This window comes from Neofelis nebulosa, chromosome 8 (assembly GCF_028018385.1).
Source record: "Neofelis nebulosa isolate mNeoNeb1 chromosome 8, mNeoNeb1.pri, whole genome shotgun sequence".
NCBI lineage: Eukaryota > Metazoa > Chordata > Mammalia > Carnivora > Felidae > Neofelis > Neofelis nebulosa.
Genome location: NC_080789.1, coordinates 86,511,825 through 86,527,120, shown reverse-complemented (window position 1 = coordinate 86,527,120; position 15,296 = coordinate 86,511,825). Strand labels below are relative to the sequence as shown.

The following is a 15,296-nucleotide window of genomic DNA, read 5'->3' as shown; positions in this document are numbered from 1 at the left end:
AATATACCTTGCTGAACAGTTTGTAACATGCACATTAATACCAGCATAAACTTCCATTAATACTTCTTTTATACAGAACTTCTACCTCATTTATCCTGGAAATTCCTGCAAGAATAAACATCTTTAAATACTACTTGGTCTTCACTGGCTTCCTAAATTTCTCACATCATATGTAGTAGAAATTCCCTCAACCAATGCAATCCAGACCAGTATTTGATCAGTTCATCAAATAATATGGTTAAATCAAGGAATCATTAAAAATGATACAAACTGTAAAAATTTTAAGATAAAACATACAAATAAATATTCATTCCTCTATCTTTGAATGTAAGGCTAAGGCCTCTTATTTGAGTAAGGGTCCACTGTTAAGAGTTCTGCATCATCTTTTTTGCATAAGCCACACCCATAATGTACCATCTGTGATTTCCAGTTTAGGTTTTTTTTATGATGGTAGAACTTAAAATTGCTTGTAAAAATATATGAACACAGAATCCTAGATTTTTTACAATCTTTTCTTCATCTAATTCAAGAGTAATGTTTACTGACTGTATCCATATGTCTTTACATAACATTATCAACTTCATTTTCACACTTATTTCACCAATTTACATAAGGTTTAAATACATTACAATAACAAATAGAGTTGGCATAAAACAGGTTTGGGGAAAAAAACAAAACTGCCTTTTGGTAAAGTATTATCGGCCAACTGATGGGAGAAGCACGCACACAGGCACACTGGAGAATAATCTAGCAATGTGGGTATTCAAAAATATGCTTATGGATGGGGCACCTGGGTGGCTCAGTTGGTTAAGCATCTGACTCTTGATTTCAGCCTCAGGTCATAATCCCAGGGTCCTGAGATTGAGCCCCCTCAGGCAGAGCCTGTTTAGGAGCCTGAGCATGGAGCCTGTTTAGGATCTCAGGATTTTCTCCTTCCCTTTCTCTCTCCCTCCCTCTGCCCCTTTCCCCTGCTCATACTCTGTCCCTAAAATAAAAAAAGAAAAAAGAATAGGCTTATGGAAAGAATGCAGAACACTGGGGACTGTGATGAGTGAATTAATGCAAATTTGTTAACAGAGCTTCTACTGTACAAACTTCCACCCCATAGTTTTCAGACCATTCAATAATCTGCATCTCCCTACCTAGCAAATTTTATTCCCCACAAGAATCCTCCCTTCAATTACATATGCTCTATCCCTCTCCTTTTGCTTTTACCAAGTTTATCCTATTCATCTGAAAAATGTCCTTTTTTCCTCTCTGCCTATAGAAATTTGACCATCCTTCAAGTCCAGCACAAAGACTTCTCATGACCAGCTCAGGCACCATTATCTCCCTCTCTTACGAGCTTATACAGCACTTACAGTCTACATCACACAATTTATCCCTTTATTATACAGTAATCCTTCATTATCCCCTTTTTCCTGCATTAATCTTTCCCTTTCTGCTGGATTTTTCCTGTTACCACACAAATATGTTCTAATATCTTCTAACTTAAGTACTGAAAGACACATACTCCCCAAATAACACACCATTTCTCCTCTCTTCACAGCTGTATTTCTTTAAATAATTGTCCATTCTTGCCACACCTCTTCCTCACCTCCCTTGTACCCCTTAACCCTCTTTAACTCATTACAATATGGGCTTCCTTCACATTCCTCTTGTTGGCATCAGTAACAACCTCCATATTGTCCAATACAGTGATTTCTCTGTCCTCTTTACTTGACCTCCTCAGTGCCATTTAAATGGTTGAGGGCTTCCTCTTTCCAGAAACTTCCCCTCTTGCCTTTTCAGGCATTACTTTCCTGATTTTTCTCCCCCCAACTGGCTGATAATTTCCGTTTTCTTCCCCTGGTCCCCCTCCTCTAATAGACATTTAATATCAAGTTTTTTCAAGGATCCATTCTTCTTTCTCCCCTCATTCAGAGGTTTAAAAAAAGGGACAGAACCAACTCCTAAGGGAATTTTAGAAATTTCTATGGGTGTTTTTGTGGGGAACAATAGTAATATTTAGGAGGAAGGACCAGAGAAGGTAGGTGTCCTGCAATGCAAGAAATAGTCCCCTACAATGAAGACTTGTCTCATGACTTTCAAATGTCCTACCAGACAGTCACAAAGGATTAAAAACCCATCTCATTCTACAGATAAAAGTACTGTAATGGAGTTTTCATATACATAATTGTCAAGAAATAAAACCAACATGCTTTTTCCCATGAGTTGACTACTTTGAAAAATCAGATAGCAATGAAGGCCATCTGAGATGTCAAGACTGCACAACTGTCTCACTCTCTACGGAGTCAGCTTCATATGATTTTTATACAAAGTGAGGCACTCCCTCTCTTGTATCCTTGCTTTATTTTCTCCATATTCTCGCTATTTAACAGAGTTTATCTTTTCTTTAATGATCTTCTTTATGAATTCCCTCCTCTCACTAAAATGTGAGTTCCATGATTAAAGAAATTTTTGTCTAATCCACTGCTATATCCCCAGCACATTGTATTATACTCAGTACAGTGATGGGTATATACAAAGGCTTAATAAATATTCATGTTCTCAATCTGATTATTTTGCATCTTCTACTATGTTCATGAACAAGTACTTCCATATTGAAATACAAATTTTAAAGTCTCTTATCATACTATACTTAGAGCAATATATTGATTTTTAATTGTAAGGATTGTTTACATCAGCTATAAATACCATGCCAGCGTAGTAAAGAGTGGATTTCAAAACACGTGCTATATAAAGTGGGTACTGGGTCTCAGAATCGAAAAGCAATGGCCTGTATGAGCTCATTTCTAACTCACACCTCTCTTCTAAACACCACACTCACAAATCTAACTTCCTCACTGACAACTCCAATTAAAGTTCTTAAAGACGTCTCAAACTTAACACACCTCGACGGAAACGGACTCTTCACCTACTCAATCAATCTCTATCAATCCCATGGAGTCTCAGAAAATTACCCCCAAAATTCCAGAAAACTAAGAGTCATCTTTTAGTTTCCCTTTCCCTGGTCCCCTACTCCAGTCGACCAATAAATCCTCTAGAATCCCTCTTCACGGTGTATCTGGAATCCATCCACTTCTATTACCAAACCAACATTTTGGCTCCCATCTTCTCTTTTTTGAACTATTATAGAATCTCGTAATTAGCTATTTGCTTCCAAATAGCTTTCTCTTTTCAGTTATTTCTCTTTTCAGTTCATACTACAGGTAGTAAAAAAGAGTACTCATCTCAACAGCCGCTTACTACAGAATTTGGAATAAAATCCATACTCCCAATCACGGCCTCTAAGATCCTGAACGATTGGCTCCTTGACTAACTCTACAACTTTATCTTACACCATTTTCTCCTTTACTCACTATACGCCAGTCATACACATCTCCCTTCACTTCCTAATACACTCCCTAAGCAGCTGGCTCCTTCTCATCCAGCAGGTCTTCTGATGGACACTTCCTCAGAGGTCTCCCCCAATTACCCAATCTAAAACAGATGTTCCTTGCTACTCTCTATTGCTTTCATATCACTCATCACAGTTACATATTTAATCATTTCTTTGCTTTTTAATGTCTGTCTCTTCCACCAAAATATAAACTCCATAAAAGCAGGAATGAAGTCTATTTTGTTCACTATTATGTACGCGTCAGCTACACCAGTGACTAGCACTGGACCTGGCAAATAGCACTTATTAAGTATTTGCTGGAAGAAGGAATTAATAAGTCACCCTTAAATCCAACCCCTCCCTTACCAGCAAAACCATTGATTCCCAAGGCATTATTTTACCTAGGAAATGTCTCTTAAGTCTTTCTCCTCTAGTTGGTTCCCATAGCCATTCTCAACATGCACATACTGCCTGGATAATTTTACCACCTTCTTAACTGATCTCCCTGCCTCAACTCTCACTTGTCTAGTTCATCAATAACATTATCATACAAGTCATCCTATAAACAACCTAATACAAACATCACCTTATTTCATTTCTGCTTAAAAAGTTCTCTTTGCGGGGTGCCTGGTGGCTCAGTCAGTTAAGCCACCAACTTCAGCTCAGGTCATGATCTCACAGTTCATGAGTTCGAGCCCCGCATCGGGCTCTGTGCCGACAGCTCAGAGCCTGGAGCCTGCTTCGGATTCTGTGTCTCCCTCTCTCTCTGCCTCTCCCCTACTCACACTCTGTCTCTCTCTCTCTCTCTCTCTCAAAAAAAAACATTTAAAAAAAGTTCTCTTTGCTTATCCCTGCTTATAAAGGAAAATTATTCAGTACAGAAAACAAGATTTGGCACCAACCTACCTTTCCAGGCTCATCCCCCACAACCTCCACTACTCACATATTCCCTTTTACTCCCAGACACATCCCAAACTAAGATAGTTCCCTGAACATACCATGTATCTCATCCTGTGCCTTTGACGTTCCTTCTGTCTGGTAACATCCTGAGTATCCTTCAAGGTTCAGCTCAAATGTCATTTTCTTAGTAAGACTTCCTAAACCTTCAGAGACAGAATGAAGTTTCCATATTCGACAACACTCATCACCTTGTCCAGAGAGGCAATGTTAGCACAGTGGTTAAGAGAACAGACCACAAGGCTATTTACATGGTTAAGAAACCTTAGGCAAATTATTTACTGTTCCTAGGCCTCAGTTACCTTAACTGTAATATGGGATAATAATATAATAGCAGGACTGTTGTAATAAGAATTAAAAAGTACTTAACAAAAACCTGGCAATAATGAGACTCAACAAATGTTAGCTATTAGTTATTAACCTCAACTATATGGGTCAGTCTCTGAGCTACCTAAAAGCAAAGACTATGCTTTGGTAATGTGTGAATCTCCATTACCTAACAGCTGACCCAAGAACACACACAACATGTTTTCTCAAATGAAAATGAAGTTGGGATTAAGAATAACTATACCAATGTTTGGGAGGAAAAACTGCAATTATTAAGTCAGAAAACCTTTAGGGAACATCAAGAATATTTTATACTGAGGGGTGCCTGGGTGGCTCTCAGTCGGGTTAAGCATCGACTTTGGCTTAGGTCATGATCCCACGCTGGTTGGTATGAGCCTTGGGTGGGGCTCTGTGCTGACAGCTTGGAGCTTGGAGCCTGCTTCAGATTGTGTCTCCCTCTCTCTCTGCCCCTCCCCCATTCACGCGCGCGCGCGCGCGCTCTCTCTCTCTCTCAAAAATAAAAAAGTAAACATTAAAAAAAAATTTTTTTAAAGAAAAGAATATTTTATATTGATATGAAATCAGGTTGTATATTATCCTGTAGCTATCAACTCTAAGCATTAATAGCCCAAATGATTATTATTCTAATGCTCTGGCTCATCATGTCAACTTTCACTACAATTTTTACTTGGCTTCTTTCAGACTTTGGGTTATTACCTTCCGGGCCCTAGGCCTGTGCTAATTTGCATGAGCTTTAAACTAATCATCTGACTTAAAAAGCAATTTTGCAATTTAAATCCATGGCACTTAATTGGCTTCCTACCTCAAGGCACTAAATTACCCTAAAACAGCTCATCAGACCTACCAGTCTATACAAGAGCAGAAAGCTTTCCAGCTGTGTTTTAACTTAACACTGATGATTCAGAGAATGTTATGCTAAGGGGTGGATCGCCACGCCTTCTAGGTCTCCAAGTGCCCATAACGGACTGTATCTACATTTTTAACGTGATCTCCATCACTTCGGCGTCAGAAGCCACCCTCCTAAACAGAAGAATGTACGTGTGTGTGAGTTTCGGTGGCTGAGCGGCCACGCCTCAGGATCGCTTCCTGACTGGCAGGTGGCCTGTTATGAGTCCTGACATCAGGGTCACCCCAGCATGCAGAGCAGTAACTGCCTCCCCGCGCGGCGCGCCACAGACGCCTGTGAGCGCTGCACCCATCACATGGGCTGCAATCTCGTCAGTCAGCCCTCAAGGGACGGCTGGACAAGCACCGCACAAAGGACGCCAGTCGAAATGAGAATGGGCTGAAGAGCTGGGGGTGAGGTGGGTAGGATCCTTCACAGGGCTTGGCACTCCCTGTGCTTTGAGGGGCAGGACCTTGCACCAACCTCCACGAAGGCATCAGTCAGGTCACTAGCTCGGTCCATCACTGGCAAATGGCGCCCGGCCACGATTTTCACCTTCAGCTTCCCAGGCATCTTTCTCGGCTTCGGCCTCTCCTTGGGCTCCTGCAGAAACAAACAAGCGAGTCTGCGCCGAGCTCCAAGCCCGGCGGGGGAGGGGCGGGAGCGCGCGGGGAGCGGCGCGCGCTGCCGGGAGCGCGCGGGGTAACTGACAGTGGAGGGCGCGCTATGGCGCGCCGCGCCGAAGGTTGCCACTCACTCTCGGATGAGTAAGGGGGCTGTCCCGCGCGGGCGCTGAAGCCTCATTCCGGAGAGGCAGCCGGAGGAGTGGTCCCGGTGGATTCTTCTACCCCAGTCCCACAGTGCTGGTAAGAGAAGCAAAAGCCAGTCACCATCCCGTGGAGCCTCTGCCACCCCTACTTGTATTTTCCTCCCCCCAAAATGGCGGCTTTCGGGGCGTGGAGGAAACATCGATCATTCGGCGCTCGGCGCACTTTGTAGGGGAGAATTTAAATTCACGGAGAGCAGATGGAGGGGGCGGGACGGACTTCGAGGAAGCCAGAGGGCAGGGAAATAGGTCGAGCCCTGCATCATCCACCGAGCCGAGGCTGCTTCCCTGAAGGCGACCTGACTGCGTCCTTCAGGGACGAAGCGCTGGTTCGGCTCCGTGACTTCACTGGTCGCCGCCTTCCCAGCTGCAAGCACTTATTCTCGAAGGGTATAACGGAAGGGGTAGCGGCGGAGAGTGCTAGAGGAGGGATTGCCATCGGCCTTTACCCGTTAGTGGTTCATAAAGTCTGGTTAGCTGGTTTCTACCTGGACGGCGTGTAGTTTTTGTTTTATACGAAGGAGAGTAAGAAATGTCAGGGATATCTCGGGTAGTCAAATAAGTCTTCTTTAGCAACATTTTTTTAGTCAGTCATATACACGTGTACTGGGTTGTAGATGTTACTGGTTAGGTCTTGGGGGGAAAAAACAAAACTTTGAAATCCAAAGCCACTGCTTGAAGAAGTCTGCCCTGCATTCTTAGATCAGGTCAGTGTGCTTAATAAGCGCAGACAAGCCTAAAGATAAGACCTACTTTACTGGCAGGAGTTCAGGACCTCCTACCCTGTGAAATTTCTAGTCAACTGCGAGAAACCAACTAGATGAGATTAATTAAACATCTTGAACAATCAACCCAATTATATATATACATAAACATGCAAAAAAGAGGCATAATCTATAGGCTCAGACCATCAGAGAAAAATTAGGGAAATTAAGGCACACTGCACAGGATGTAACACAAATCACTCCATACCAAATATCAAAAACAGCATTAACGGTACATGCCATATCAAATACCAAAATCACCATTAACAATTCCAGTAGAAAGATTTTACCCCCAGATTCATCAGGAATGGAAAATTCCCAAATGAAGATTTTTTGTTTGTTTGTTTAAGCCAATACAACTTTAACTTTGAAAACACTGAACAGGTCCGGGTGCCAGGCTGGCCCTGAGGGTGCAGCGTGTGACTGTTGATCTCCAGTTGTGAGTTGGAGCCCCACATTGAATGTGGAAATTACTTAAAAATAAAATCTTAAAGGGGCGCCTGGGTGGCTCAGTAGGTTAACAGACTTCAGGTCACGATCTCGCGGTTTGGGAGTTCAAGGCCCTTGTAGGACTATGTGCTGACAGCTCAAAGCCTGGAGCCTGCTTGGGATTCTATGTTTCCCTCTCTCTGCCCCTTCCCCTCTCATGCTTTGTCTCTCTCTCTGTCAAAAATAAATAAACATTAAAAAAATTTTCTAAGGCAGCAAATCCTTCTATAGAGGGAACGTTGTTCACATTAAGTGAGAAGTTGAACTTCCAAAGGGAAAAGAAAAAGGCTTCCTCAATAAAAATTTTAAATATTAATCACTGACTTTTTGGAGTACAGAAAACTATCCATTCAAACTATGACTAAAGGCTAGAAAGCCACAGCTCCCAGGTAGATTTCCTTAGATCCTACTGCAGCTTTCTGTGCAACCTAACTACTCTTAAAATGCCCTTACCAAACTCTCATGGTGAGCGACAGACACTATGTGACCAGTTCATTTCGGTATGTTTTGTTTTGGTGGTAGATTTGAAATAGATTTTTTACTGAAATCAAAGTATTACCACGCTACCAATTCATTAAAAAAAAAAACAAAAAACTAAAACCTAAAAAGAAAAAAATTAGAAAACTGAAGTTTTGCAACAATCTTAATGGAAAATAATGTTTTGTATTACAAGATGTTGTAATGTAAAAATATATTTGCAAATTACACAATTTGAGGTTAACAATCTCAGCTTCCTAATTAGTATCCTGTAAGGTACTTGTTCATACCTGTTGCCTCAGGCTTCATTAACAGGAGATTATAATTAAGATGCTTCCTGAAGACTTTTTTTTAGTAGAATTAAGCCTGACTTCAGTTTGTTTTCTAATAATTGTACTGGTTTGTTTTAATTCATGCTGGGCACAGTGTGGACTTTTCCTGACAAATCTATCATGATCTGGTTCCTGATTAACTTTTGTAGCTTCATACTTTACCACTCTTTTTTCATCTCAGATCCTACAATAAATAAAGTTAATATGTATTGAATATTTGCTATGTACCTGCTACTGAATTCAGTGCTAGGGAGCTTTTAAAGCTCCCTAAAATCCTATGCAATAGGAATTATCAGCCTTCGTTTTATAGGTAATGAATTTGAAGCTTTGCAATGCTTACTTGGTGACCCAAAGTCATAGAACTGGTAATATCGGAGGCAGGATTTATATCCAGGCAGTTTGATTCCAAGAACCCCTCTTTAAAGGCTGTGTGTAATTTCGGGGGCACCTGGGTGGCTCAATTGGTTAAGCAACTGACCCTTGATTTCGGCTCAGATCATGATCTCAAGGTTCATGAAACTGAGCCCCAAGTCTGGCTCTGCTCAGGCAAGATAAAAATTGCTTGGGATTCTCTTATCTCCCTCTCTCTGCCCCTCCCACACTCGTGCTCTCTCTCAAAGAAACACTTAATAAAATTTTAAAAAATAGAGGCTTATGTAGTTTCCTATAAACTATGCATTTTTCTCTGTCTAGAATGTCTTGCTCATAGTCATCCTTGCAAACGCTTAAGAACTCGTAACTCAATTTAAGTATTACTTCTTTTTTTAAGTTTATTTATTTTGAGAAAGAGAGGTGGTGAAACCAGGGTAGGGACAGAGAGAGAGGGAGAGAGAGAATCCCAAGCAGGCTTCATGCCATCAGTGCAGAGCCAAACTGAGGGGCTCCATCTCAGGAACCACGAGATCATGACCTGAGCCAAAATCAAGACAGAGATGCTTAACTGACTGAGCCACCCAGGCACCCCTAAGCGTTACTTCTAACGTCTTCCCTTATCTCCTTCTTGATAAACCTACACTCCCACTTCCACTGCTATGCTGCTACCAAATCCACTATATCTATTATTACACTGTCTATATACATAATTGTTTTTCTGTGTCTCTCCCCTATTAAACTTTGAGTACCTAGAGGAGAAGGACTGTTTCCTGTACATCTCTCAATTCTCAGTTCCCTCCCTGTGCCTTTCATGTGATCCATGAATGCTTACAGAAGTAAATACTTGTGGAATTAAATGTTCATAACGTATACATTTATTGCTTTGCTCTCTTTTCTGGCTTCCTAAAATGTTCCTTTTAATCCTTCTCCATCCTCTCAAGGTTAAATTTCTCAAGGGTTATCTATATTTGGTGCCTTCTCCTCACTTCACAGACACTCTTAAAACAATTTCTGACTTTAGCTACCACCACTCTACCAAAACAACTTTCACCAAGGCCATCAATAACTTTTGGCTGTAAAATCCAGTGGACAGTTTTCATTTTACAGGACTCAGTAGCATTTGACACTGTTAATCATGTTCTCCTTGAAATGGTCTTCCTCTTCATATTCAGACACCATGCTTCTCTTATCTGTTCTGCCATATATATATATATATATTTATATATATATATATATTTATATATATATATATATAAATATATATATATATATATATAAACATATATTTCTGCCTTCTCAGCTTCCTCGCTGTCCTTAACAAATACGAGTTTTCTTTAGGGTTTCAGTTCTTGTCCCTCTTCTAACTATAGTCTCTCCCTAGGTGATCTCATTCATGCCCATAATTTTGATTTCTTTTATTGAGCTGAGGATTCTAACACTTTTATCTTTAGCTCACAACTTTCTTCGAGTATCTGGACCCATATATTCAATTGCCTAGTTCCTGTTTCCATGTGGAGTATCAAAGTGACCTTAAAATCCATATCCAAAACCAAACTTATTTTCTTTACCTCTCCTACAACTGTAACAACAGCAATTATAATAACAACAACAAAATAAAAAGCCTGGTCCTCCTCTACTGTGTTACCCATCTCAGATTGCAAAACACCAGCTACCTAGTCAAGTGCTCAAGCTGAAAGTTTGAGGGTAGGTACAAATGACAACTTGAACACTCAGGTACTTTTACTTCTCAAGCAGCAAATCAGCTGAGTAAAGGGTAAAATTGAGTTAAATTGTTAGGTAGACTCATCTTCCCATTGGTTCCCTTGTAGCTCATAAAGGAGTGTTTCATGTATGGTGGGCACAGTGGCCACAATAATTTAAAGTTTCTCTAGATTGGAAGATTACTGAAGTGGGAACACGTTGCTTTGTATCAGTATCGGTGCATTTGGTGGGCCATGTCAACCTGGTGTAATTAAAAGGTTATAGGCCTTGACTTTCTTATTGTGCCAGCATCAGGACAAGCCCTCCTACTTGTGCCTGTACTGCAAAGCCTAAAGGTTTTCCACTTAAGTCTACTTAAGGCCTTTGTGGAAAACTCTAGCCACAATTGATAATAATCTTTGACTCTTCCTCTTCTTTACTCTTGATGCCCAATTAATTTCTCAAATCCATCTACTTTCCACCATTATTTCTCACCTGGAAGACTGGAATCCCCACTTCTACTCTTGCTTTCATCTAATGCATTCACCATAAAGTAGCCCAAGTGATCTTTTAAAATCGTAATCTCTGCATTACTCTGTTTTAGAGGAATTTCTTGCCAAAGATCAGGGGATACTCCCTTATTCTTGTCAGACCCTTTTCTTTATAAGAAAGTAAAAATGTTCAGGGGTGCCTGGGTTGCTCAGTTGGTTGAGCATCAGATTCTTGATTTTGTCTCAGGTCATGATCTCACAGTTCATGGAATCGAGCCCCACATCAGGCTGTGGATTGACAGTGCCAGAGCCTGCTTGGGATTTGGTCTCTCCCTCTCTCTCTGCCCCTCCCGCACGTGTGCTGTCTTTCTCTCTCTCTCAAAATAAATAAATACTTAAAAAATAAAAGATTAAAAAAAAATTAAAATGTTCAGGGGCACCTGCATGGCTCAGTCGGTTGAGCGTCCATTTCTTGATCTCGGCTCGGGTCACGATCTCATGATTCATGAGATTGTGAGCATCGGGCTCTGTGCTGACAGCGCAGAGCCTACTTGGTATTTTCATTCCCTTTCCTTTCTCTGTCCCTCCCTCATTCACTTGCTCTAGGCCACTCCCAAAATAAATAAATAAACATTTTAAAAAATAAATAAAATAAAATGTAAAAAGTAAAAATGTTCTGAAATTCAAGAGACATTGAAGTAGGTTTTTATTTTTGTCTTGTTGGGTTTTTTAAAGTCAGATTATACCTTCTTCCCCTGGTGTTAATCTATCACCTAGCACCGAATTATTCCATTTCAAATGAATTGTTCAAATAAATTGTTTCATTTCAGTATCTACAAACTGAAGTAGGTCCCAATTCACCTCACTTCCCAGGACCCAAGTTATATGTCTGACCCTTAAAAAGTTAACACTATACTTCCTCCTATACATACCATTTTTCCTTTCCCATTAGATGGCACTAACAGAGTTTTTATGATCCTATAAGCCATTATCTTCACAGAGACACTAACACTTACATTAATTAAATTAATTACATTGATATATAATTCCCTAACCCCTTGAGGTTAACTTCAAATCTTTTCCTATTCTTAGGGGAGGAGCCCAGTAATCTATACAATGTACACTGGAAAGCAAAGCTAGAGATATATATTTACTGAATTTGTCATTCAGCAAGATTCAGCTCCCAGTGTGGAGAAGCATTATTCAGTAGAAGAGTGCTGACAAGTGGAATGGTTGCTAATTACTGCAATTGATGGCAAGAACAAAAGTAAGCTGAGTTTATGGCTTGTGCCCTGCACAGCCTACTGTGATATGACACCTACTCGGTCTGTTCCAGATAGCTACATAAGAAATTTTTAAACCTGCTATAGGTTGTGTTGCTTCCCACAGGAGGGAGTAGTTTTACATGTTACAGGTGGTATACATGCAGACAGCAACTGCAGTTCAGATGAAGTTGAAATTTTAACAATACTTGCAGAAACCCTATTGGAACAAGATAAGTTACATATCTTTTAATACGAAAGATGTCAAAACTTAAAAAAATAAATCAGTAAAGATGTTGGGACTTGAATAATATTCCAAGTTTAAATTCAGCTACATACCCTGGGACCTTACCCACTGTTACTCCCCTTGTGTCTTGGCCACCAAGTAAATAATCTCTATAGTGCCTCCCATTTGGATAAAGAAACTGACCCATCACTTCCCCCAGCTGAGGGAGGTTTGTTTAAACATCCCCTGGTTCATATTACTCTTCATGCCTATTTACCACTATTCAGATAAAAACCAAAATTTAAAATCTAGACTGTAAGAGTCTGTAAGATCATGTAATCTTACATGACTTTATTTTTCATGACTCTTCCACTGACCTATGCTGTCTGCATTGATCTCTTTTCAACTGCAAAAAACCCTACCATGTTCCAATTCTTAATTATTGATGCTGTGTGGAAAAAAGAAAAATTGAATGTATTCCTCACATCATAATGGTTGGAACTTCTATCACAAAGAATGAATATCCCTGATACGTAAAGAGCTTCTAAAAAAGCTAAAATCCTTTTGGAAAATGGAGGAGAAATATAAACAGATGGTTTATAGATAGTTAAAGGGCCCTACAACATATTAAAGAATTCTCATAATAACGATGCAAATTTATAACATAAGGAGTTGTTATTTCTTGCATACCAGAAAGGGCATAATCCAAAAGTTTGACAATATACTCTGTAGAAAGGCTGTGGGGAAATAGATTCTATCATATACTGCTAGTGGGAATGCAAAATTACATAACCTGTATGGAAGAGAATTTGGCAAAATTCAGCACAGTTATGTATGGATTTGTGTTTAACCCAATAATGCTACTTTTAGGAATCTACTCCAGGGGCACCTGGGTAACTCAGTTGGTTTAGCATCCAACTCTTGATTTTGGCCCAGGTCCTGATCTGGCAGTACATGAGACTGAGCCTCGTGCAGGCTCTGGGCTAACGGGGCAGAGCCTGCTTGGGATTTTCTCTCTCCCTCTGTCTTTGTCCCTCCCTCCCCCACTTACTTTCACTCTCTCTCTCAAAATAAATAAATAAACTTAAAAAAAATAAGGGGGACTCTATCCCAGAGAAACACTAACAAAGCTCAAAAAGTTGAGTGTACAGGCTATTAATGGCAGCATTCTTTGAAATGGCAAAAGACAAAGAACAACACATATGCCCATCATAAAAAGACTGGTTGAATAAACTATGTTATTTTGCATACTTAAATAATATACAACTGTAAAATAAAAATAATATCTATATACTATTATAGAGTAATCATCAGAATATACCAGCTAAGCTTTAAAAAGAAGAGGGGAAAAAAACAAGTGTCTTTTATCTAAGAAAGGGGAGGAATAATAATACAAAGAAATTGTACTTATGTATATTATTTTTATTTCTATTTATTTTTTTAAACGTTTATTTCTTTTGAGAGAGAGCATGAGTAGGGAAGGGGCAGAGAGAAAGGGACAGAGGCTCCGAAGCCAGCTCCATGGTCACATCAGAGAGTCTGATGTGGGCTCGAAGCCACAAACCATGAGATCATGACCTGAGCCTAAGTCAGACGCTTAACCAACTGAGTCACCCACGTACCCCAGGCTTATATGTCTTCTGCTTTGATACAGTAAGACATACCCAGCACCAATGAAGTAGTCTTGCCAAAAAAGAAAGAAAAAAGAAAGAAAGAAAGAAAGAAAGAAAGAAAGAAAGAAAGAAAGAAAGAAAAAAAGAAAGAAAGAAAAAAAAAATTGAGCCTGAATCTGATCAAGTCTCTAATTACCAGTTTTACAGAAAATACAGACAAACATGTTAAACAACACCATGGGGATGCAACCCAGAAAATCCAAAACATGGGCAATTCTATAGAACAAAAGACCCAGTTTCTTATACAAATATATTGCAAGGCAAAAAAAGGTGGTGAAAGTTATATATTTTAAAGAATTTAAGACATGATTCAACCAAGTGTTGTCTATGACTCCTGGGTAGATCCTTATGTAAATAAATCAACTGCAGGAACATTTTGGAAACAATTGGAAACATTTCAATTTTCATTAGATGCTTTAATTTTGATAAAATTTTGACTAAATTTTAAATTTTAGTGCTTTAATTTTTACTAAATTTTAATAAATAAATATTTATTATTTAATAAATAAATAAATATTTATAAATACACATTTCTCAGGCATAATAACAGTCTTATAGAAATTTTAACTCTTTATATTTCAGAGATCCATATAATAATAAAAGCTTTATTTTAAAAGTTCTTCTACCATGGGGCATTTTACTCACTTTACTATCTGGAATACTCATGACATTTGGGTTGAAATCTGAAAGATGAGTAGAAACCCAAATGTTGCTTCCTCATATAAACTTTCCCAAATCCCCAGACTAGGTCAGCTTCTCCTGTTATGTAGTGTCCTAAGTACCTTAAGTTATCCTTTCTGATACTAAAATAATGGTAGCTAGATAATTAATTATGCAAGTAGCTAATGTCTTCTGCCATAATATGTAAGCTCCATGAAGTCAGGTACCTTCCATTTCAGCCCACCATTGCATCTCTGACACATTATGCCCAATAAGCATTTCAGTATATTTTAATTGAAATAACACAATTACATACCCCTGGGGTACCGTGCTGGGTCATTCAACAGAGCCCACAACTCTCTATCTCAGGATCACGAGTTCAAGCCCCATGTTGGGCATAGAGCCTACTTGAAAATATATATGCATAAGACATAGGGTACCTGGATGGCT

At 39.5% G+C, this 15,296-nt stretch overlaps 1 protein-coding gene and 1 long non-coding RNA gene across 25 annotated transcripts in view; one reads left to right on the top strand and one right to left on the bottom strand.

Annotated features, from left to right (window-relative positions):
* C2CD5 (C2 calcium dependent domain containing 5) overlaps positions 1 to 6,469 on the bottom strand; it is a 101,465-nt gene extending 94,996 nt beyond the window's left edge. For all 23 annotated transcript variants that reach the window (XM_058743387.1, XM_058743391.1, XM_058743389.1 and 20 more), the window contains exons 1-2: positions 6,331 to 6,469; positions 6,057 to 6,176 (exon numbers count right to left, since the gene is read on the bottom strand). In XM_058743387.1, coding sequence (XP_058599370.1) covers positions 6,057 to 6,146 — 90 coding nt within the window. In that variant the 5' untranslated portion in view covers positions 6,147 to 6,176; positions 6,331 to 6,469. The remainder of the gene's footprint in view (positions 1 to 6,056; positions 6,177 to 6,330) is intronic.
* Positions 6,312 to 15,296, top strand: part of LOC131519871 (uncharacterized) — a 47,962-nt gene continuing 38,977 nt past the window's right edge. For both annotated transcript variants that reach the window (XR_009265837.1, XR_009265838.1), the window contains exon 1: positions 6,312 to 6,439. This is a non-coding gene — a long non-coding RNA (uncharacterized LOC131519871). The remainder of the gene's footprint in view (positions 6,440 to 15,296) is intronic.